A 25,778-nucleotide genomic window follows, 5' to 3' on the forward strand; every position below is an offset into this window, starting at 1 on the left:
CCACTTATCTGCTCTTACCGGTCACACACAGGTTGTTTAAGAACATCAGAAAGTCGTAATAATTTGCAAATAATTTTGTTATCATTCGAGGGATATGAATGTTCGGTACTTGTTTCCAAGCACGGCGCCCGTCGTGGTACATCGCATGCCTTAAGTTAAGGTACTTAAGGCATGCGATGGACCCGATTTTCTGTCTTTAACTGGCTCAATTGCCGGTAAAAGTGAAAATCGCGTTGATCTCGTCCATCGTGGCCCCTAATAAGGGGCCGCGATGTGACCAACACGATTTCCCCATAGGGAACAATGTTAAAGTGAAAATCAGGCTGATCACGTCCGTCGTGGGCCATTATAATGGCCCGCGATGCGATCAACCCGATTTCACATAGGTGACAATGTTAAATGGGCCAATATGGTTGATTATGTGTAAAAAGCATGGTTAATGGGGGCCCCCCCCCCCCCCCCCCCCCCAATTTTAAACGCCACCCCGCTATTGACGCCAACCCAAAGCGTGGCGAGTGCAGCGGTACGCGTCTTCCGATCTTTTCATACCCCTACTATCCACGTCGGCGTGGAGTTGAGAATAGAAAGTGTGGCGAGCGGACGTGGATACCTGTGAAGCCCGCGATAACTGTGAAGGTATCCGCGTCCCCTCGCGGGGCTCGACACGCTTCGGGCTCGACGGCTCGCTGCGCTCGCCACACTTTCTATTCTCAACTCCACGCCGACGTGGATAGTAGGGGTATGAAAAAGGCGATTTTTTTCCGACGCAATGCTCACAATTAAAATCGGTGGCGCCGTGCTAGGAAACAAGTACCGAATATACTGTGTGTCATAAGGAACCTCTCATTATTCTAAATATCTGTGCTGCTACTTATGTTGGAAATTCTTTATATTAGAAGTACAGCTTGAGCTTTCAGTTGTGTTACTTGTCCAAATGTCAAAACCCTTTCATTGTGTAGTTAGGGGACAAGGCTGCTGTCCCGCTGGGCCCTTTCTGTTAGCAGGTGGGGTGGTCTACGCTTGCATTTATGTCTCTGCTAGTTCTAGGTATTTGTGGAGGTCTCATAATCTTGATTTGGGGGTCTTTCAGCAGTCAGAAAAAATCTAAACCATACATTACTGAATGAAGCCCCTATATGGGTGGCAGCGACCTGTAATGCCATGTGCCCATTTTGTTTTCACCCCTACCCGTCTCTAGTACAGCAGTCTGGCGTTGATGGTGTTTGTCTGGAAAGTAGGGAGGGTATAGGGCATGAGTCTTCAAACTATGGCCCTCCAGATGTTTTGAAACTAGATGTTCCAACATGCATTGCCACATTTGTTTCCTATAAGAGCATGCCAAAACGGTCAGGGCATGCTGGGACATGTAGTTCCACAACATCTGGAGGGCCACAGTTTGAAGACCCATGATATACTGTATGGCCTTATTGTGGTTCACTCCTGGCAAATTCCTTCTTAAATGGACAAAACCATGTGCACTGCAGGGGGGGTGGGGGGGTCAGATGTAAAATGTGCAGAGAGAATTAGATTTGGGTGAGGTATTTTGTTTCTGTGCAGGGTAAATACTGACTGCTTTATTTTTACACTGCAATATAGATCTCACTTTGAAGTGAAACCCCACCCAAATCTAACTCTCTCTGCACAAGTATCATCTACCCCACCTGCAGTGCAGATGGTTTTGTCCATTTGAGAAGGAATTTGCCAGAAGGAGTGAACCAGAATAACCCCCATAGTCTGCAGATAACTCTGTTGGTTTAGCTTGCATTAGGAGATTACTTGTGAGTAATGTGGATGTCCGTGTACATTCTGGCAGGTCACGGTAGTAGAGCGCTTGAATTTCCCATTTATGTATGAGAACGTTTCAGTAACACAATGTACATTTTGCTGTTATGAGGTTTGCACTCATTATGTTGCATAATGAATGAGGATTCCGGGATCTGTCAAAAGCAGCGGAGTAAAAACAAATCCTGTATGTGGTCTGTTTAATGTAACACTTAACTTGAGAACTGTTTATCAGGAATAAATTGATGGAAGGTCGACATGGGTAAGTTCGTCAGGGTCATTAGGTCGACATGGGGAAGGTCAACAATGACCCTGACGATCTTTAGTAATGTCGACCTTCTGATTGTCGACTCAATGCTTGTAGACCTAATGACCGTATCCCAAATTGATATAGATTTTTTTATATTAGCAATCTAAGAAATGTGTATTGTATGTATTGTGTGTTTTGTCTTTAACTTAATGTGTACATCATTTACATTTGGGTACTTCCTGTCCCTTGCTTATCGCTATTTTCAGTCTGTACAACGTAAGTCTTGCCACTGTAGGGTAAAGCCTTTGGAGCCCGAGAGGGCATTTAAATAAAGCTAATGTACCAGTGTCTGTCTTTGATGATACTGTGGGATCTACAGGACAGGGCTGTGTTACTGTTGCCTAATACGGTACATTTTGCTCCTTTTTAATTTTTAGAATTCCTGGAAAGTCCACCCACAAATCTAGAGGTTGGCGACATTGAAGACTTATTCACTTTAGCTAACCATTACTACAGCAAAACGCCAGCTTCCTTCCGCAAGGTGAGTACCTGCAGGTGCATTGTGGGCCTGATTCTGAGGATTACATTTACGGAGATGGGAGTTCTATTTCACATGGGATGTTGCTATGGGCAACCAATCAGAATCTACTACTTATTTATTTAGCACCTTCTAGAAGATAATAGATAGTATCTGATTGGTTGCCCATAGCAACATCCCTTGTGAAATAGAAGGTACTTGTTTCCTAGCACGGCACCCATCGGGTCCCATTGCATACCTTAACTTAAGGTATGCGATGGGACCCGACCAACCCGATTTCGGGCTTTTTTACAGCTTTCCCGACAATTAAAAAATCGGGTCCATCACATGTCATTATAATGGCCAATGCGATGGACCTGATTTTACATTGGAAACCATGTTAAATGTCCCCCATACCCGATTTTTGATTGTATACCCACCCTGATGGGTAATTTGTATGTCAAATGCCCCCCCATTGTTAATGCCACCCCACGAACGCCAACCCGAAGCGCGGCGGTACGCGTCCTCCCACCTTTTCATACCCACACTATCCACGTCGGCGGGGAGTTGATTTTATATAGTGTGGCGAGCCACCGAGCCCGAAGTGTGGCGAGCGGACACGTAATACCTCTCGCGGGGCTCGCAGCACTATATAAAATCAATTCCACGCCGACATGGATAGTGGGGGTATGAAAAGGTCGGAGGACGCGTACCGCCGCCCCTCGCGGGCTCGCTGCGCTCGCCACACTTCCGGTTGCCGTTCATCTTGGGGTGACGTTAACAATGGGGGGGCATTTGACATATAATTTACCGTTAGGGTGGGTATACAATTAAAACGGGTCTCAGGGACCATTTAACATTGGTTCCAATGTAAAAATCGGGTCGGTCGGGTCAATCGCATCCCATTCGGTTTGGTTGTATGCGATGAGATTGACCTGATTTTTGCGACCCGATTTCATACAATTAAAATCGGTGGCGTTGTGCTAGGAAACAAGTACCAAATAGAACTCTCATCTTAATAAATTTCCCCCTTCTGTGACCGTATTCTTGTGCCTATATGCGTACAAATTGCTCAGCTGTCGCCGCCCTCCTCTGGTTTTTCTGGCTGCATTCGTTGTCACAGGTCTATCTGAAACAGGCGTCCCATCTGTGTCTGCACACCCACAAATAAGCACAGCGTTTTGGCTACACACACACATCACCCTTCCATGAGAAGGGTCTGTTCCATGTGGTTGAGGGTCATAAATGCCCATTTCATGAAACTCTCTGTCTGTTAGAGATGCAGCTCACGGGGATCTCTTGCCACTGTGGACACCTTGTGCAACACTTGTGCAGACCCTTTTTGCAGTTTATGGCATATAGGAAAATACAGAGATGTGTCTGTTATTTGCACTTGCTGTTGATGTGCCCATTATTTGTAAAATGAACATCGGTTTTTTTTTTTTTTTTTATTCCTTTATTTTACACCTTGCAAAACACATACTTTATTTTGGTGTTTGAATGAGAGTTTAACCCTTTGCGTGCCATCATCTCTGTAAAAGATGTTCAAAATGTCTGCTAAAAACGCCAGCGTCGCGCACATTTGTTATATACATTCAAATAAAAATGTTGTGTCAAAAAGGATTCTATTTCCTATATAAGGTAAACATTACAGGTCATTATGATAAATATAAATATTTGCTTGCCAATGTTCACACCTATTTTGACAAATTCTCTTGGCACTCAAAGGGTTGAGGAGGGCATGTAATGTCAGGACAGGCAGCATCGGGAGCAAAAAACATCAGTTTATCCTGATTTTTTTCTGCAATATTTTTTTCAGGCTATACTATTAGTTCGGCAAAAAAAAATAAAATAAAAGACATTTTGGGTAAAAGGTAATAGGATGAGAGATTTGCTAAGACATCTTCAGGGTTTTTTTTTTTAAAGCGGCAATCATTTACACTGCAAAAGCAAACTGGTTTGCCGTGTAAATGATTGCCGCTTTAAAAAAACCTGGAGATTTCTTACCAAATCTCTTTCTGAATCTCTCATCCTATTACATTTCAACCTTTTATCGTAACACAAGTTCAGTGAAGCCTTTTTGTTTTGTGAGACACAGCCCTGTCTTCATGGTTATGTTCCCCCTCCTAAGTTGCAGATAATGGAGAAAGTTTGATGCTCATTTTCCAAATTAACTTAAAAATAAATCTGCATGTATAATCTAAGGACATAAATGACTTGATCTGTTTTTCCTTGCAGGATCACCAGAGCCTTTTTGGCAGCAGCCTGATTGCTCTCAAAGAAGACACCGATCTCAGCCAGGCTCTTTGTTTAGCAATTTCTGTATCAGAAATTCTGCAAGCAAATCAGCAATATGTGGTTAGTGAGTGCTGCTATTGTACTGGTGTAGCTGCCTTTGCCCCAATGTACCGTAATGCTGCCATCGCCCCAATGTACGGTAATGCTGCCTTTGCCCCAATGTACGGTAATGCTGCCTTTGCCCCAATGTACCGTAATGCTGCCATTGCCCCCAATGTACCGTAATGCTGCCATCGCCCCAATGTACCGTAATGCTGCCATCGCCCCAATGTACCGTAATGCTGCCATTGCCCCAATGTACCGTAATGCTGCCATTGCCCCAATGTACCGTAATGCTGCCATTGCCCCAATGTACCGTAATGCTGCCATTGCCCCAATGTACCGTAATGCTGCCATTGCCCCCAATGTACAGTGATGCTGCCATTGCCCCCAATGTACCGTGATGCTGCCATTGCCCTCAATGTACCGTGATGCTGCCATTGCCCCAATGTACCGTGATGCTGCCATTGCCCCCAATGTACCGTAATGCTGCCATTGCCCCCAATGTACCGTAATGCTGCCATTGCCCCCAATGTACCGTAATGCTGCCATTGCCCCCAATGTACCGTAATGCTGCCATTGCCCCCAATGTACCGTAATGCTGCCTTTGCCCCCAATGTAGCGTAATGCTGCCTTTGCCCCCAATGTAGCGTAATGCTGCCTTTGCCCCCAATGTAGCGTAATGCTGCCATTGCCCTCAATGTACCGTAATGCTGCCTTTGCCCCCAATGTAGCGTAATGCTGCCTTTGTCTAGAGCAGGGGTCGGGAACCAATGGCTCGCGAGCCAGGTGTGGCTCTTTTGATGATTGCATATGGCTCGCAGATAAAACAAAATATTCTCGAGGGGCGTGACCTGACTGGGGAAGCAGCAGGACGTGTATTTGCTGAGCTCCTGCTGCTGATCCCCCTTAACGGCTATAACAACGAATTCTGGAGGCACCCCCACTCCAAACTACCCTGCCCTTACACCCCACTAACCTGAGCTGTGTGCTGCGGAGCCGGGAGGCCGCTCGGAGGCCTCTGCAGGTTGCGGCCTAGCTCATACCCTGAAGCCGCGGCCTAAATTTGTGACCGACCAAACGCCGGGCGCCATCTTGGAGGCTGCGGCCCCACTAACCCCGCCAGCCTTGCACCGGGACCTGACGCCGCAGAGGAGAACCGGGGGACACAGAATACTCCTACCCGCTCTTGCCTCCTCACACCAGACTGACAGACGCTGCGCTGCTCCCGGAGACGGAGCTGAGACGCAGCAAACCACAGACCGGACACCATCTTGGGAGTTGCACCCCCACACACCCAGGCAGCCCCGCACAGTACCCTCAGCCCGACACCGCCGAGAAGGTAAGCGGGAAACCCACACCATACCCGCCCGACGCCACCCACCCCCACCCCATATGCCACCTTTAAACGCCGGATCCAGCAATAAAATAAAACGTTTGGAGGCGTTTTATACTGACATTTAGTTGAATTCACTTTTAAAATATATTATATGGCTCTCACTGAAATAAATTTCCAAATATTTTGCTTTCATGGCTCTCTTAGTCAAAAAGGTTCCTGACCCCTGGTCTAGAGCATATTTTGGATTTCCTATGTGATAAAATGTTTGTGGGATTATTATACATGGCACGACCTTTAAAAATTGAGGAAAGGCTTCCAATATGGGAATATGAATGGTCTGATGACAAATGAAATAAGTTCATATATCCCATATTTTGTTTGTATAGCACAATTTAGCATAGAGATGTGCAGATTCGGATTTACTCGGGTCTTAACGGCAAATTATCGCAAGTTCGGTTGGCTATCGGCTGTCACATGTTTTTGATAACCAATAAGATCCTGCTGTGATAACCGAGTAAATCCGGGTAAAACTGAACCTGCACATTTAAATTAGCATATTTCACATTTCATAAAAAATACAATATGTGTAAATATTGTGGGCGCAGACAATATGTGGTGCTTTATTCCGTGCTCTTTCTGGGCCTCCCAATTTGCCATCTGTCAGCTGATGACCACTGCGTTTCTTTGCTGCTTTAGGATGGGGTACGGTTCTTTGTAGTGGATTGCAGACCAGCTGAACAGTACAATTCCGGTCACCTGTCTACTGCCTTTCACTTGGACTCTGACCTGGTATGTAAAGACCCGATGTCCATCTGCCCTGCTGTCCTTTTTTATATTGCAATTGTAGATCATCTATTGAAGTTTTCTGGGGGTTTCATGTTACTCCTAGTGGAGCAGCCGCAGTAGCTTGTGTGGTGTTTCAGTAGTCCTGACATGATACCTGATTCTTGTACAGATGCTGCAGAACCCTGGAGAATTTGCCCTGTCAGTGAAGTCTCTGCTGGAAGCTCAGAAACAGTCCATAGAGTCTGGATCAATTGCAGGTGGAGAACATCTGTGCTTCATGGGAAGTGGCAGGGAAGAGGAAGATATGTACATGAATATGGTCCTTGCTCATTTCTTACAGGTATGAACTTTGTTCTGAGGGCATACAGTATTTATGTGCAATGTTACAATTGGCTGTATACACTGGAAAATGTATTTTTTGCTTTCATTGGTACAGAGCAGTGGTTCTCAAACTCTGTCCCCAGATCACGTTTTCTATCCATATTTAGCCCAGGTGACACACAAAACATATATAATATTTCTTAATTGTCATTAAATTGTATTAGTAGTATAAAAATTAATAAGGTGCACATCAAAATGAGTGGTAAGGAAATGTTTAACACATCATAATTGGATGAACTAGTACCAGCCTTTGACAAAGCAAAACTTCTAAGCTCATTATGTGTAAGTGCATATAGTTGGTTTAATTATTATCCCTCTAAAGACGTAAATCTCCACGGAGAGCACTCATAAGTCCTATTGCAATAACATCTTTAGAAATAAGTAAGTGGGTGTATGATTAGATACAGTATGTGCTGAACAAAAACCCGGTCCATACATCCCAAGGACATCTGATCCGAACCAAGTTCCAGTTTGGATTTTCCCGTGGTACAAAATTCGGATTTTAAAAACAAATTTTGTGCTCTGTATGGCTAATGCTACATGATTTTAGTTGTTATAGATTTTTGATGAATAACAATTTGTTGAATCAATTTTTAACTAAACCGACAAACGAATCAGAACCAAACACTTAAGGGTAGTTTTGCCAAAACATCATGTTAAACCATAACCAAAACACCGGCACCACACAGATCTCTAGGATATTTGGTATGTGTACTGATAAATTCATGGGCATCTGACAGTATGTATGGAATTAAATAGAAACGTATTATTATGTGCATTGAAATTTACAATCCATACAGACATATTGCGTTAATTAAATATTTACACTTTTTATATAATTATATATACACTAGTAAGCCAGCTCGAAGCAAATGCTTTGAAAGCTAGTCTGCCACCTTGTGATTGCCTCTGTGTTTGTGAGAAAGAGATGTAGTTTGACTTTCTGCCAACAGATGGCAGTGTTTCAGAGACACACAAACAGACACTAGACATATCAACTGGTTGTATATGTATCACCTATATATATCACCATTGCAACAAATTTAAACACCTCTCAAAATAAATATTTTGGCTAAATAGATTAGCCAATGTGGCTCTCCACCTATGTCTGGTTCTAAACCTCGGTCCTCAAGTACAGATTATGTTTTTTCAGGTCACCTGGAAGGTGCACTCATTATTCAGACACATTTTAAAAGATCCACAGGTGGAGCGAATTACTAAATTTGTGATTCTGTGTGGAGACCTGGAAAACGTGAACTGTTGGGGGTACTTGAGGACCGAGGTTGGGAACCACTGACCTGTGAATTGGCATTGGCTGCATCAGAATGATTAATTGAGCACCTGCAGGCAAAATGCAATTTTTATCATTCAAGGCGAATTCAATAAGGTTCAAATGACAGATAATTTCGGGGGTAGTCCCTCCATGGAGGTGCACAGTACTATTCGGTGTTAATGTACGCACACACACAGATGTAGCCACGTTTGTTGCGGCTATATCCTGCCACAGGAGCAACATGAAGGGCACAACGCACATGCTGGCATTCCTCATAGTAGTACGTAGTAGTACGTTTATTTATAAGGCGCCACAAAGTGTCCGCAGCGCCGTACATAGCAAACAACAAAAAAAACAAATTACAAGGTAACGTACAGGGTGTGTAGAAAGATACAGTATAAATAGGGGTATAGCTGGTAGAACTAAAATCAGCATCAGTTCAGAAGTAGGTGTCAAAATAGTCAAGGAGACCGAAGATGAAGTAGAGGAAGGGAAGAACAGGACAGGAGCACAGGTGAGGTAATGAGGTAGGGTGAGTACGTGAGGAAGGAGGGCCCTGCTCATAAGAGTTAACATACTAAAAATAGGTGGGTGGACGAACGAAATACAATAGGATAAGTAGGAACGGAGGGGAACGGAGGCAGGATAGGAGGATCAAAAGAGGTTAGGAGGAGGGATAGGCTAGTCGAAAAAAGTGGGTTTTGAGGGAGCGCTTGAAGGAGGTAAGGGAATCAGATAGCCTGATGGGTGGCGGGAGGTTGTTCCAGTGCAGGGGGGCAGCGCGAGAGAAATCTTGGACACGGGAGTGGGAGGAGGTGATTAGGTGAGAGGTCAGTCGGCGGTCAGCGATGGAGCGAAGAGGACGGGAGGGAGTGTGGATAGAGATCAGTGAAGAGAGGTAGGGAGCTGTGGAGGAGGAGAGAGCCTTGTAGGTGGTGGTGAGGAGTTTAAAGAGAACTCGGAAAGGAATGGGGAGCCAGTGAAGAGATAAACAGAGGGGGGAGGCGGAGGTAGAGCGGCGGGAGAGGAAGATGAGCCTAGCAGCAGCGTTAAGAATGGATTGGAGAGGTGCGAGGCGGGTGAGAGGTAGCCCAGAGAGAAGGATGTTGCAGTAGTCAAGGCGGGAGATGACAAGAGAGTGAATGAGAATTTTGGTCGCGTCAGTGGAGAGGAATGGTCTGATGCGTGAGATGTTGCGTAGGTGAAAGCGGCAAGACTGTGAGAGAGCACGAATGTGGGAGGTGAAAGAGAGGGAGGAGTCAATGATGACACTGAGGCAGCGCGTTTGGTCGGTGGACGTGATCTCGGTTTCACCAATGCTGATGGAGATAGTGGGAGAAGAGGGGATGTTCGGGGGATGGAAGATTAGAAGTTCAGTTTTAGCCATGTTTAGTTTCAGGAAGCGTTGGGTCATCCAGGCTGAGATGGCCATGAGGCATTCGGAGACCTTGGACAGGAGTGATGGGGATAGGTCGGGGGAGGAGAGATAGATTAGGGTATCATCAGCATAAAGGTGGTAATGAAAACCATAGGAGCTGATGAGGGTGCCCAGAGAGGTGGTGAAGAGGAGAGGGCCAAGGACTGACCCTTGGGGAACACCGACTGGCCTCATAGCTGATAGCCCGACGGCGTGAGTCACGTGTGTGACTAGGCGTTCAAAATGGCACATGCGGTTACTGTATAGATGTGCTCCCACAATTTAGTTATATTGTTCACATTCCTGCCCATTCATAAATGACCGCTGCTGCCTGTCAATTTTCTACATTAAAATATAATTTTAGTCCGCACTATTTACTGGATCTTCTTCTGTTGGTAGATTAAAGTAATTCACAAATTTCTGCCTCCTGGTTTGTTTAGAAATAAAAATGGTTCAAATGTAATGTTTCCCCCCTATATCCCTATAGATTGTAAGCTTGCAGCAGGGCCCTCCTACCTCCATGTCTGTCTGTTGTTACCCAGTTTGTCTTATCACTGTCTACTATTGTAAAGCGCAACGGAATCTGCTGCTCTATATAAGAAACTGTAAATAAATAATAAATAAAGGTGCATACACACTGTACAACTTTTTTGACCAATTTCGTTGGAAGACATTTCCCTTGAACCCAGTGTCCTGGACGAAAGATGTTGACGAAAGATCTAGCTACAGTTTATAGGCTCTGTTTGAAAGATATCCAAATTGAGCTGAATGCACAGTTGACAAACAACCTTGATGAACAACTGGCGGGTATGCGCATCATCATTCGTCGTTCGTCACACTGATAGAGATGTTTTGACCAATTTCGTTCAGAATGACCGAAGTGAACAAAATTGGTCAAAAGAATTGTACAGTGTGTATGCACCTTTTTAGATGATAAACTTTTCATAATTGTATCATTCTAAAATAAACTCGTAAAGTTATTTCATACTATTTATATTTCTTACATTAAGTTATAGTTCAATGCTTTTTGGCTATATTGTGCAGCTTTATTTAAAAATAATTAAACCTCGCAGGTTTTGTTTGTTGATTTTTGTATACAACTTGGTGCATTTATGTCAATTTTCTTTTCTTTCTTTTTAATCTAGAAAAACAAGGAATATATAAGTATTGCAAAAGGAGGCTTCATGGGTAAGTGAAATACAGTTTACAATGTGAAAGGAACATTTCTCACTTGCCTGTTTGCTCATACTCTGAAAACGCAATACATTCTCCCATTGTTATTGACATTAATCAGATCTGCGATCCTCCCTTTAGAGAGATTGTTTTTGTAAGGAAATATAACCAATTAGCAGCCCGTCAAAAGGACAGAACAACATAACGGGAATTGTTAGTGCCCGAATAGAGCAACACTTGAATTGCCCTGTCAGACGCCATCTGGTGGCCACTGCTGCGCAAAGAACTTGAATACACGTATCATTCACACTTTGGTGTAAAGGTGAATAAAGCTATTCCTTATGCTAGTGATATTGCCAGGCTCCAGTGATGCTGACAGATATCTGGATGCTTGACTGGAGTATCGAGACAACCAGGTTTGGCCCATATTACGTGCATGACCATATAAAAAAATGGTCTTGTCACGTTAGGCTAATGTCTGGCTCAGCACAAGCTTTAGTATTTTAGCAGCTTGGAATCAGACCTATCCTTGATAATCCTTAAATTAATTCAAATATAAGTTGCTGGTTAACCCTTTGAGTGCCAAGTGAATTTGTCAAAATTGGTGTAAAAATCGACAAACAAACATTTGTATTAATCATAATGACCTGTAACGTTTACCTTTTATAGGAAATAAAATCTTTTTTTTTACACACCATCTTGTATTTGAATTTATATAACAACTGTAAGTGACGCTGGAATTTTTAGTGAATATTTGACGCACCTCTCGCAGAAATGTCAGCAATCAAAACGTTAAGTTAAGGTGCGTACACACGGGGGGAGATATATTGCTAGCAATATATTGCTCAGTGTCTCTTTTTCAACAAGCGACCAGAGATGGTCGCTGTTGAAAACGAACCTCTGCTGGGGGAGCCGCAGAGGTAATTAGCTGGTCGCAGGAGCAAGCTCCTGCGACCAGCGATTACAATGGGGCAGAAAACGGGAGCGCGCACCCGGAGATTTATCGCCGGGGCACACTCCCAATCACTGGCAAAATGGTCGCCTGCGACCATATTCCCAGCGATTATAGCACCTATCTCCCCCGTGTGTACACAGCATCACAAATGCAAGGTTCTGTTGCACGCAATCTCTGGCTGCACAGATTTCAGCCATTACTGTAGGGATATCTTGCTTATGTCAGCTCACACTTCTGCGTAGTGTGAGATTCCCTGTCTGGATATCAAGCGATGTGTTAGCACAAGAGGTTCTGCTAGCAATAGCTAAATTATCAGCCCCTTAATGTTGAGCCCACAATGGGGCAGATGTATTAAGCTTTAACAAGAGATAAATGCAAGGGTGATAAAGAGAGATAAACGTCCAGCCAATCAGCTCCTAACTGACTTTTTTTCAAACACAGCCTGTAACCTGGCAGTTAGCAGGTGATTGGCTGGACGTTTATCTCTCTTTATCACCCTTGGATTTATCTGTTGTTAAAGCTTAATACATCTTCCCCAACATGTCTGCCTCTAGTGTGTTTAGTTCTTCATAGTAAGTGAAATGACATTGAAGTGTCTGTATCTTGTTTACATATATTTTACTGATGCCTTTTCTTTTTAATCAGTGCTCCAGCAACACTTGGCGGACATTAATGTAGAAGGGCCGGATAATGGATACGGACATTGGATTGCTAGTACATCTGGGCAACGGAGCAGTTTGAGTTCCTATGCAGACGTAAGCATATAAAGAGAAATTCGATAATCTTTCTATGAAATTGCTTCAGTGCACTGGTCAATAGGAAACTGATGGTGACGCATATATTGCCGAGTGATGATTTATTGGCGCATAGGATTCACTAAAGCTGGGTGCACATTTGTCCAATCCTGAGCAGATCACAGATTATACAATCCTGCTGCAGAACTGCACGCAGCTCCTACATCCAATCCATGCCTACACACTTGTCTAGTCTCAGCAGATCTCCAATCTGCATGAAAATATAAACTTAGCTGTGGGGAAGGGGAAGATTATTATGATGAAGAGGGGAGGTTGAGAATTATTAATATCATGGGGACACATGATTTTAAGGTTACCCATATTAAGAGAAAAACAGAACTCTTGATACAGTAATGGAAGAAAAAAAACAACAACCAGCATCAGGATGAACCAACCAGCGGGGATAATTCTATAGCCGTGGAACGCTGGTCAGCCCAAGGCTGGAATTCCCCAGATAGCGAGGACCCCAAGAAATGGGGTGGCAGTGGGTTCATTATTTGTGCATATTATTGTAAACAGGTGGACTACAGGTCTCAGCAAGGCAGCCTCAGTATGCCAGCACTTGAAGAGTCTCAATTTCCCAAATTCCTGGCAAATGTAGTCCACCTGTGAATAAATCAAGACAATGCACCTAGGGCCTTATTCTAGTTCACTCCTAGAGGCAAATTCCTTCTCAGATGGACAAAACCATCTGCACTGCAGGGGGGCAGATGTAACAGGTACAGATAGAATTAGATTTGGGTGAGTTTTTTTGTTTTGGTGCAGGGATACTAACTGACTGCTCTATTTTTACACTGCAATACACCTGTAGATCTCACTTTGAAGAAAAACCCCACCCAAATCTAATTCTCTCTGCACAAGTTACACCTGCCCCCCCCCCCCCCCCCCCCTGCAGTGCACATGGTTTTGTCCATTTGAGAAGGAATTTGTCTCTAAGAGTGAACTAGAATAAGGCCCCTAATGTAATTATCTTTTGTACAGTCTCTTCACCTAAGGAGCAGATAAGGCTCGGAATTCTTGGGCCTTACCAAAGAGCTTGAAGGCCGCAGTTCACCAGATCTTCATGAGCTCTTCTTGGTTCATTCTCTGCTGTCAGACTGCCTGTTCCTGTCTCGCACCCTTGTGCCTTGCTGGCGTAAGGGTTGGATTGATGTCACGGCTCACTGGGATTGGCTCAGCGCTGCCATTTCTAATTAAAAAAAAAACCGCGGCAGCTGTTTTGAAACTGGAAAAGCCTCCAGGATCCAGACTCACTGCTGCATTTATTTGACCATTATAGTGTGCTGAATTATCTGCACACGTGTGCCCTCATTAAGTGAGGGTGTGGTCAGGAATCTCTTTAAATAAAATCAGGACTTCATTTTTTTCCTTGATGGAACAGAGTGCACTATGTTACAGTTTTGTTCTTCAGTGACCATTGTTTTCTGATGATCCCTACTAATGTATTCATTATGTAGACATAATTCACTGACAAAACAATTTCTTAAATATTTAAGGAGTCTGTTGTGGTTTTAAAATCATAATTTAGTTTTTTTTTTTTTTTTCCAGGGAGAATCCCCCAATGGGATAGGTGATGGAAAAGGCGTTAAGTCTTTGGTTAATAAAATGACTGTAGCGCTGAAAACCAAGTCCGTAAACGTGAAGGAGAAGGTGATAAGCTTCATTGAGAATACATCAACGCCAGTAGAAAGGTGGGTCCCTTGCTTTAACCTGGATCCAGACTACTTGCATATGTGTTGATAATGTCCTACTACTTGTTATCCGTAATCTGCTTTACAACTTGTACTGTATTTTTGGTGTAACTGGCACAACAAAGAAATGTTGTGTTGTACTGTTAGAGCAATCCCTTTACGCTAATACAGAGGATTCTATTTCAGTGATTATAGAAGTATAATATGCTGCTAGCAATGCCAGCTGTTATCTGTTATACATCGCTATAGCAACCTCTCCATTTTCACTTTTAATGATACACAAACATATTCGCCTTCCAGAAGGTGAAAAGTGCACTTAGTGGATTTTGCTAAAAATAGAAAAATTTAAATACCATCAATATTTTCAGAACTTGATACAGATAGAAATTCGAACTTTGGTGCTTAGGTACTTTATTTATTAGCAGTTTCTTATATAGAGCATACATATTCCGCAGCGCTTTACAGAGTACAGTCACATCAGTCCCTGCCCCAGTGGAGCTTACAATCTATATTTCCTACCACATGTACACGCACAGACATTCTAGGGTTAATTTTGTTGGAAGCTAATTGACCTACCAGTATATTTTTAGATTGTGGGACGAAACCGGAGCACCCAGAGGAAACCCACGCAAACAAGGGGAGAATATACAAACTCCGCACAGTTAGGGCCATGGTGGGAATCAAACCCATGACCTCAGTGCTGTGAGGCAGTAATGCTAACCATTGCACCCTCTGTGATGCCACATTATAATCATGACCTGGTTGTGCGGAGCGTGTTTTTGTGCAACTTTTCACTTTTAAATGCATCTTAATCACAAAACTGTAAACAGCTTCTGTTTACAGTTTTGTGATGAACAAGCAGATTCTGTTGATTAAAATGATATGCAGCAATACCCATGTTCTGTGTATGCAACCTCACCTGTATCTACATGCAAAATTAAACGTCAAAGTGTTTTCTAGAAAGATATGCAGATACCTCAGCGTTCCATTTCGTATGCAGATACAGCCATGGTCGCACACAAAATATAAACGTGCCGTTTATCATTTTCATCAGTAGAGTCTGTCTGTGCGTATTATTCACGATGCAAATAAGATGCATTTCAGTTAAGAGTTGCTAGAAATCTCCCCACTTCGTGGCGTATTGAAGCAAGACGTATGAGGACACATCTGTACTCTTTGCCTCAAATCTTACTACAAATTTCATCTTTTTCGAAGGGTGCTGATAACATTTTCCCCGCTCACTAAAAGTCTCTATTGGAAGAGCCTCCTTATATTAATTTTGGTGCTTAACCCTTTGAGTGCTAAGAAATTTGTCAAAATAGGTGTGAACATTGGCATGCAAACATTTTTATTCATCATAAGGACCTGTAATATTTATCTTTATATAGGAAATAGATTCTTTTTTTACACATTTTTTTATTTGAATGTATATAACCAATAAGAGCGACGCTGGCATTTTTAGCCGTTATTTTGAACAGCTCTCACAGATGTTGGCACTCAAAGGGTTAATGGTCTCGCGTAATGAAATGTCAACTAATGTACCACATGATTCTTGTTGATGTAATTTTTTTTTTTTGGTTTGTATCCTGTGCCTCAATTTGCTATAGAATCACTTTCAATCTTCCCTGGCCAGAGAGGGCGAGTTTGGAGCGGTAAGACGTAGTGAGCTGTGATTCCACCACCTCCTCTTATTTTTAGCACAATGCCTCGCTATGTGTAAGCATCAGTCACGCTGACACTTTCCACAAGAAACCACCACTCGCCGCTATCTCGATTGCACAGATTACGCTAGCTTTTTAGACGTTTACCCATCTGATATTTTGATGGGTTTTTAATGTTGTTAAAGTCTATAAATCTCTTCAATAAATCTAGATTATTTTGTATAAGCCACATGATCTTTATTGATGACTTAAAAGCCGTCATCGGCAATTCGTGGCCTGTCAGTGTCACTGATGTCTTATTCTCCATTGTTGAAAAGTAAAAGTATCTTTTAACCTTTTTTCTCCTAACCGCACCAAAGTATTCATTCTCAATTCCACCTCAAACTAATCTGCTTCATAACATTTGCACTTTTGAATAGTAAATTCTAGATGTGTTGATGCCAACTGGTTCCATTCAGGTTTTACGGTTTTCCGTTCATCTTTTTTTTTTTTTTTTCGCCATTATAAAGCCACAGTATATTTTCAACACATATTTGTAAATGTATGTATGCATCCACTATTGACTGTTTTTTATAAGCTTCGTATATAATTAACAGATTTAGCTGGATATTGATTGGCGGCCATATTGTTTCTGTACATGCTGTACTCTCACAAGATGGTTGTGTTTATTTGGCCTTTTAAGGGTATTCAATGCTGGCCGATATTTCCAATACTTGGAAATTATCGTCCAGGACCTATTCAATCCCAGCCATGACTCACCACTGCAGATTTGGTTCTTTGAAAAAAACAAATCTGCATTTGCGGAAACATATGTTAAATTTGCGAATTAGCAGCTGTTTTCGCAGAACAAGATGTGGATTTTCCGATCCACATCTGTCGAATTACGTATGTCAGAGAAAAAAAGAACATTGAATAGATCGAATGCAAATTTGTATCTGTACTAAGCAACATTTGCAATGTTTACTGAAGCTTATTTCCTGGGTATTATGTTGTAACTAGTAAGCTCGCTCGAAGCAAAAGCTTTGAAAGCTAGTCTTCTACCTTCTGTGTTTGTGCATGTGTGATAAAGAGATGTAGTTTTACTCTCTGCCAGCAGTTGTCAGTGTTTCAGAGACTCAAGGACACTAGATAGATAGATAGAAAGCCAGGAGGGGTAAAACAAATTATTGCTGGATCTATGTAGATTAGAGGAATGGTCAAAAGCATGGCAAATACAGTTTAATGCCAAAAAAATGCAAAATCATGCACTTGAGTCTCAAAAATCCAAAGACTAAATATAGTATAAATGGCGCGATAATGGAAACTACTGAGGAGGAGATGGATCTAGGTGTCACTATTTCAGATGATTTAAAGGCAGTTAGGCAATGTAACAAAGCAATGAAGAAGGCAGGTCAGATGCTTGGTTGCAAAGGGAGAGGTATCAGCAGTAGAAAGAAAGAACTGTCAAATGCCACTGTATAGGTCATTGGTACGGCCTCATCTGGGATACTAACATGAAAAGAAGAATTGAAATAGTCCCTCAACCAGCGCTTATATAATAATGTGCATGAATCACTTCCCTTCTCAGGATTTTTTCATGTTATTGTCACTGTTGGTTTCAGAAGAAATACCCATGAGATAGTACCATCCTAGCAGCTTATTGCGCACTGTGGTGAATACTTACATTGTCACTTTTCATCTGGGATACTGTGTTCAGTTTTGGAGGCCAGATCTCCAGAAGGATATAAATACATTAGGGACTGTACAAAGAAGGGCAACTAAAATGGTGCATGGCCTACATCACAAAACTTACCAGAAAAGACTAAAAGATCTTAATATGTATACTTTAGAGCAGAGAAGGGAAAGGGGGGACATGATAGAAACTTTCAAATATATCAAGGGTTTTAACAAGATACAGGAAGGAGACATTCTTCACAGGAAGAGGAGCAGCAGAACACAAGGACATGCACTGAAACTAGAGAGAAGAAGATTCAGGGGAAATTTGAGGAAACATTACATCACAGAAAGAGTAGTAGATAAGTGGAATAGCTTCCCATCAGAGGTGGTAGAGGCAAATACTGTAAAGCAATTGAAACATGCTCGGGATAGGCATATTGATATCCTTACAAAATAATTAAGGATCAAATATGGTTTGAGGTAACATGTTTAAAAAAGGGGCAGACCAGATGGGCCAAGTGGTTCTTATCTGACATCAAATTCTATGGGTGAGATTTAATAGGATGAGAGATTCAGAAAGTGAGAGATTTGGGAAGAAATTTCCAGGTTTTTTTAAAGCGGCAATCATTTACACGGCAAAACCAGTTTGATTTCTTTCTGAAACTCTCATCCTATTAAATCTCACCCTATGTTTCTATTATAAAGCTCTGAGTTTTAAAACCTTTCACTGATTCCTATTTAAAAACTGAAGCTAACATTGAACGCTCACTTGTCACCTGACCTGTTCCGCTTTAGCTTCTAACAGTAAAGCGTGCACGTGTGCTTCTATGCTCTTCTAGTGAGTATACTGCTTCTTAATGCTTGGCTGATAGCCACCTAAACTTGAGAACTAACTTTTTGGACCATGAGGAACTCCCAACATTTTCTGCATCACAAATATTCTTATATTTTATATTAAATTTAAAAAAATAATATATATATATTTTTTCCAACCCAGCAGACATGTTAGCAGCAGTGACAGAGTGGGAAAGCCCTACCGGGGTGTTAAACCGGTGTTCAGCATCGGAGACGAAGAAGAATATGACACAGGTAGAGTTCATAAAATCTGGTGCGAGTGGTGTCCATATATGTTCTTTAAATGCAATTTTAAAGTGCTACCAAAGATACATTTTATTTTGGTTTGTTTTCACCCAAGTAGTTAAAGTGCTAAGTATAACATTACAGTTTTATACATCTATAGTTCTAGTTTATACATTTGTGAATATCTAGTGAATTAAACCCATTTTACACTGCCGCAAAAACCCAGGATTTTCCCTCGGGGACCCGGGTCAGCGGAGGTGTCAAAGGGGTAGAACACGGGTAGGACCTGGGTAGTGGGCAGTGTAAACTGCTCCCGTTTACAGCAGTGTAAGAAGCCCAACCTCCAGACCACATGCAGCATCCATTCACCTCGCGGAAAGGTGCTGTGGGGGTGCACGGAGGCTGGGGACAGCCCAGCAGCTTACCTTGGTGCTGGGCTTGCCCACAGCATGGTGGTCTGGGCGCTTGGAGATGTCATCTCCCAGCGCCGCCCGCGTTTACACTGCGGGTCGGCACCACAGTTTAAACTGACCAAAATCCCAGATCCGACCTGGCTGGGAACCATGTTTTTTGGTGTAAAAGTTTTATTAGTTGCCTTGTTGTACAATGGAATTTTTTGCCATTCAGTCATGATTACATTTGACCTGTAGATGGCAGTGTTTATTTAGTATATAGAGGCGGTTCTGGATTAAAAAGTCTACACTGTGTCTATAATAGCTAGTCAACAGATCAACACCAGTGGTGGCTCCAGTGAGGGGCTGCAGCACTGTCCAAGGTACTTGTGTATTATCACCATGCCCATTAAGCAAATACTGTAGTGTCCTATTCAGCGTAGTGAGATCGCATTGCATCGCAAGCGCTTTGCGTGCGATGCAATGGTACTTGTTCAGTTTCAATGCACCCCTGCCCTCGGATCGCATCGCACGCAAATCGCATGCGATACGATGCAATGTAGCACACCCCCACTATCCACGTCACGCCACTATCCACATGGTTATTAACCCCTTGAGTGGTATGCCCGGAAAGGTTCCGAGCATACCACTAATATAGAAAAGGTGTGCACCACTGGCACAACACCTCTGGAGCACACACACCCTCCCCCCAATCGTCTCCTCCCCCCTCCCCCCCCACACACACTCATTTTACAGTGACGTCGGCAGCAGGCTCAGGTATGGTCGGCGAACATCCCCCAGCCTGCCGCCGACGTCACTGCTGAATGTGACAGGCGGCATAGGCTGGGGTGAGAGCAGCAGCAGGGAAGCTCCGGCGTACTAACGCCGGAGCAGAGGTGAGGGGGCTTCCAGCTTTCTGTGGTGGGTTTTGCTGGGGCAGGACAAACCTGCCCTGTTAGGTTTGTCCTGCCCCAGCAAAACCCACCACTCAAGGGGTAAAAGTAAGAAAAGAAGTCCAAAAAAAATGAACAATAAACTCATGTTGACACTGTCATGTCAACCTTTTGGTTGTAACTACACTTTGTCAATGTTGTGCTTGTTGACTTTTTATGAGTGTCAACCAATTGTTTGCCTATCTTGACCTATCATTTGGATGCCACAGAGGCTGTTGGTACACCATAGATTTGCTTATTTATGTGCATTTGTGGTGGAAAAAAAGATACTAAGGGTGAAATGTAATAGAATGAGAGAATCAGAAAGTGAGAGATTTGGTATGAAAACCAGTATGATTTTGCAGTGTAAATGATTGCCACTTTATAAAAACTGGAGATTTCTTACCAAATATGTCACTTTCTGAATCTCTCATCCTATTAAATGTCACCCAACATATAATGCTTAGAGCTTTGCTGGTAGTATATATTCCTCACACTTATTTCATTGCTGACGATTTATGGTATAATCAATTTATTTCTCACAATGTTTCTCTAGATGAGATTGACAGCTCGTCTATGTCTGATGACGACCGCAAGGAGATCGTTAATGTTCAGACCTGGATTAACAAGCCCGACATCAAACACCACTTTCCCTGCCATGAAGTTAAAGAAAATGGACATATGTTCCCAAGGTCCGTCTGTTTATATGGAAAAAACCTGTAAGGGTTGTGCTTGTACATAGACCTTTCTTTAGAAAAATACACTTTTTTTATTTTCTTTTAGTTATATGGTGCCACAAGGGTTCCGTTACACATAACAAAGTGCACCAACAAATGAGTAAGATAAGAAAACAATGACTTACAGTACAAGACAATGTAGAATAAGTACATGGTACATGAACATTGCTGCATGAGGGTGCAGGAAACACAGATCAGCAAGGTGGCAGAAACCGAGGAGCCATTGTAGGGAGCAGAAATTAGCGTAAAAGAGGGAAAACACACGAGGGAGAGAGGGCCCTATTCACGAGAGCTTACATTCTAAAGGGGAGGAGCAGACACAAGGGTGACACAGAAGGGGTAGAAGTGAGAATGTAACAAGGATTAGAGATGGCTTTGGTTTGATTAATCCGTGTAACTGCTATGTTAGGGAACTGAACGTGAATTTGAGATCTTCATTTAAGTATTTAAGTTTCACCTTTTTTTTTTTTTTTTCGTTTAAAGTCACCTTCTGGTAACTGCCACCCATATGTATTGTTTACGAGAGATACAGTCTAGAAAAGGATTTGCTTATATACAATCGCGACAAGCGCTAAGCTCCGTTGTCAAGATTACGTCAAAGAAGAAACATCCGGAGCTGATCACGTTTAAATATGGGAACAGCAGTGGCTCAGGTGTGGAGATATTAGCAGTAGAGAGGTGAGTTATTTCCTATCTTTTTCTTTTTTCTTTTTTTTTTATATTATTATTTTATTATATTGGCAGTTATTGTATGTGATTTGGGTGGAATTTGTGCTGTTTGAATGATTTAACCCCTTGAGGTTTGCTGGGACAGGACAAACCTACCGTGGCAGGTTTGTTCTGCCCCACCAAAACACACCACAGATCGTAGGAGGAGCCCCCCCCCTTTACTTCGGCATTTGTATGCTGCGGCTCTGGAGGACTCCAGCACCTGAACTCCTGAGTGCTCTCGAGGGCCCTGAATATCCCTGAGCCTACCACCTACGTCACTACTGTAAAGTGAATGGCGGCTGGGGGAAAGATTGGGGCAGGGGAGCTCCGGCCTACGGTCACCAAAGCAGAGGAGATGGGGCGGGTTGGGGTGTGCGACGGGGGGGGGGGGAGGGGGGGTGTGAGTGGCTCTAGAGGCGGTGCGCATCTTAGTGGTATGCCCAGAAATTTTCCAGGACAGCCGCTGCGGCATACCACCTGAGGAGTTAATCCCTATGTTACGTCTGATCTACCATGTATTCTACACTGATTTTGGAGGGGTTTTTCTTCCCCATGCTGTGAGGGGCAAAACTAAAGGACATTAACAAGTTCACATACGTAAAGATACATTAAACTACAGTGGACCAAAATGAAGTGATGGGCTTCTTACATTCCTTGTGTGTCTTGGGGTCCTCTAAAGACCATATAATAACATGTGCGACCAGACCACTAACCCATTAGCAGCTTTGCTATTTTATTTCATATATAATCACAGCAGCACAGTTGGTGTAATGGTTAGCATTACTGTCTCAATGAACTGAGTTCATCGGTTCCATTCTCACCACAGCCCCAACTGTGTAGAGTTTGGCTCTCAACAAAGATTAACCCTATATGTGTGTACATATAGCACGGAATATATTAATGGCCAAATATTATCTATCTAAGTCGCTGCTTAACAATGGTTAATAAGTTGAATCTAGCACCATCGAATCTAATTATATTAAGTTATATTTAAATTTACAGATTGTTAAAGTAATGTTGTGGCCTGTTGGCCTGTTGTATTACATGTCTACTAAGTGAGTGCTTGCCAACTTTCCTGGGAAATCTGTTAGAGACCCTTCCGTACTCCCTGCTGGTGGTTTGATGCTCCCGTTTGAGCATCGTGACCCACCCCTGCAGTAAAACGCAGCAAGTCACTGCTGTGAACAGCTGGGGGCGGAGTAACTATGACTTGATCTAATCACCTCTCCCGGAACGGGGGATTCTTAAGTCAGCAGCTATGACGGGCCAAATACTTGTTGGAAACTTTTTTTTTAATTATTATTGATGAGATCCCTTTGACAGTGTGGCAGGATACTGTAGCTTGGATCAAATTCATAGCAATACTGAGATGTCCAATGATTTGCATTATGGGAATAATAAGTTTTCTTTCCCTCTTAGGTACTTAATTCCAAATGCAGGAGATGCTACCAAAGCCATTAAACAACAGATCATAAAAGTCTTGGATGCCCTGGAAAGCTAACAACACCGAACACATCTGTACACGTCTGGACAAGAAGAGTGCTTTTCTAATTGTTGGCAGGATAATAAAATAGGGTACTTGTTTCCTAGCACGGCCACAACGATTTAGATCGTTGTGGTCGGAAGATAAAAAATCGGATCGGTCGCATCGCATGCGATTTGGTCGCATACGATGCGACCGATCCGATCTGCCGATTTTTCACCCGATTTTTTTATTTTTTCACCAGATTTTTTTTAATTGCCCCCCCAAATGTTAGTAAGTGTGCTAGACCCCACGATAGACGTGAACCCGAAGCGTGGCGAGCGCAGCGAGCCCGCGAGGGGCGGCGGTACGCGTCCTCCGACCTTTTCATTCCCCTACTATCCACTAGGGCGTGGAGTGAGAATATAATAGTGTGGCGAGCGCAGCGAGCCACCGAGCCCGAAGCGTGGCGAGCGCAGCGAGCCCCGCGAGGGGACGCGTATAACTTCACAGGTATACGCGTCCCCTCGCGGGGCTCGCTGCGCTCGCCACGCTTCGGGCTCGGTGGCTCGCTGCGCTCGCCACACTATTCTATTCTCACTCCACGCCCTAGTGGATAGTAGGGGAATGAAAAGGTCGGAGGACGCGTACCGCCGCCCCTCGCGGGCTCGCTGCGCTCGCCACGCTTCGGGTTCACGTCTATCGTGGGGTCATGGCGGGCACATAAAAAATGTGAAATGGGTCATATTGACCCATTTCACCTTTTTTATCAATTTTCCCTATGTCAGATGGACTTAATCAAGTCCATCTCATCTTGTGCCATTATAATGGCACAAGACCGACACGATCCTCCCGATTTCAATGTTAAAAGATTTTTTAACATTGAAGTCTATGGAAAAATCGGGTCAATCGGTCGGTCGCATCGCGGCCGATTTTAATTGGTCGCGACCGACCGATTGACCCGATTTCTGTCAATCAAAGGCAAAAAAATGTAAAAAATCGGCCACATCGTGAGGATCGTGTCCCTTAATTAAGAGCCACGATCACTCACGATTGTGGCCGTTCTAGGAAACAAGTACCTAAATTAGTTTATTTAATTTTCTTGGGGTTGTTTTTCATGACACTCCTTTTTGCATACATTTTGTTCTTTTTATAAGATTTCATTTTGACAAACCTTTTCGTTATCTTGAGAACGTTTTGAGATAAGGACTGTTATCTTAAGAAAATTTGCTCCATAGACTGCATTGGTTTACGTTTGATAAGGGAGATCGAGAATGAGACTTCAAGGAATCGATAAAAAAAAGAATGTTAGCATTTGTTTTTTAGATGATTTTTTTATTTTATTTGGAAAGCACTCAGGGTAGACTGCCAGCATCGATGAGCACCGGGGGCCCTCGTAGATCAGTATTTACAGCTAAAGGTGTGCAGAGAGAACTGTCTTATACGCCAGAAGCCCTGACTCATGTAAACCAAATTCATTTTAACCTCAATGCACTAACAGTATTTTATAATTTGTTCTATACTAAGCAACAGATCTCTAAATGGCAAAAATAGACAAAAAAAATCTACAGGGCTAAAACTGTATACATCTGTTCCATTTATTAATATTCTTTTATTTAATGTAATAATGTGGGAACTATGTGCAATGTGTTTTGGGACGAACCGAATGATAACCTTCTGTCACTGCAAGGAATACTGTTTGTAAGAGAGAGCCACACGCATGTTGAAGCACACGAGGACAGCGGCCTCCTGCATGATCCATGTATGATAATTGAAAGAAAACCGTTGTGTGCTCTTTTGTCAAACGTTCCTGGCACTGAACCACAGGACCAGGGTTTATTCCAACAAGCACGGAGGCCTACTGATGTGAATGGCGGTAGCTCTACTTAATGTATATTTGCTTTGACACAAAATGCAAAAAAGAACATTTTAAGTCAAAATACTCTAACTACATCCTAACACGGTTGAAGATTTTATTAAACATTTAATATGTAATTATCAATTTCTTCATACAGTTTGTGTAGCCTTTAGGCTCCTTTTCCTTTTGCTTTTTTTGTTTACAAAATTCTTCTTTTTAATCCTTTTTTTTTAAGTGTTAAATAACTGAAATAATTGTAATTAAAGGATAACTGCACCCAAGGCTTACAGTTTCATTGTGGTTGGCGGTACGCAATAGAAAATACAGTTTTAATACATTTCATGCTTCTTGTTGCCCTCAACCTCTAAAGGGCTATATGAAACTCTATTCTAAAGATTTGCATCCTTGCATGTGATACCTCGTCAACTGCTCGCTGGGAAGCCACCGGGCTCCCTGACTGAGGAATCGGATGTATTGTAGGTGGGCCTTTAGCATATAATGCATCGTATGCAGCCACCAGAAAGTTCTACTGGATCTGCTAAATCTTATGTACAAATCTTGCAATCTCCAGATCCAATGCTAACAGAACCACGG

General features: G+C 42.8%; 1 protein-coding gene across 5 annotated transcripts in view; it reads left to right on the top strand.

Moving 5' to 3' along the window:
• Positions 1–25,465, top strand: part of TBC1D23 (TBC1 domain family member 23) — a 48,869-nt gene extending 23,404 nt beyond the window's left edge. The window contains exons 8-20 of one of the 5 annotated variants that reach the window (XR_014470289.1): positions 2,470–2,573; positions 4,788–4,907; positions 6,922–7,014; positions 7,181–7,351; positions 11,228–11,270; positions 12,856–12,965; positions 14,553–14,695; positions 16,303–16,347; positions 19,010–19,101; positions 20,973–21,108; positions 21,637–21,831; positions 23,284–23,435; positions 24,412–25,465. Coding sequence is in view for 4 of the 5 variants with exons in the window: in XM_083171985.1 (XP_083028111.1) it covers positions 2,470–2,573; positions 4,788–4,907; positions 6,922–7,014; positions 7,181–7,351; positions 11,228–11,270; positions 12,856–12,965; positions 14,553–14,695; positions 16,303–16,347; positions 19,010–19,101; positions 20,973–21,108; positions 21,637–21,831; positions 23,284–23,365 (1,334 nt within the window). In the remaining variant the exon portion in view is untranslated. Of the gene's footprint in view, positions 1–2,469; positions 2,574–4,787; positions 4,908–6,921; positions 7,015–7,180; positions 7,352–11,227; positions 11,271–12,855; positions 12,966–14,552; positions 14,696–16,302; positions 16,348–19,009; positions 19,102–20,972; positions 21,109–21,636; positions 21,832–23,283; positions 23,622–24,411 lie in introns of those variants that run through there. The other 4 variants (XM_083171985.1, XM_083171986.1, XM_083171987.1 and 1 more) reach the window with 4 other exon arrangements.
• The last annotated feature ends 313 nt before the right edge of the window (positions 25,466–25,778 follow it).

This window comes from Crinia signifera, chromosome 2, assembly GCF_055691185.1.
Source record: "Crinia signifera chromosome 2, ASM5569118v1, whole genome shotgun sequence".
Classification (NCBI taxonomy): Eukaryota; Metazoa; Chordata; class Amphibia; order Anura; family Myobatrachidae; genus Crinia; species Crinia signifera.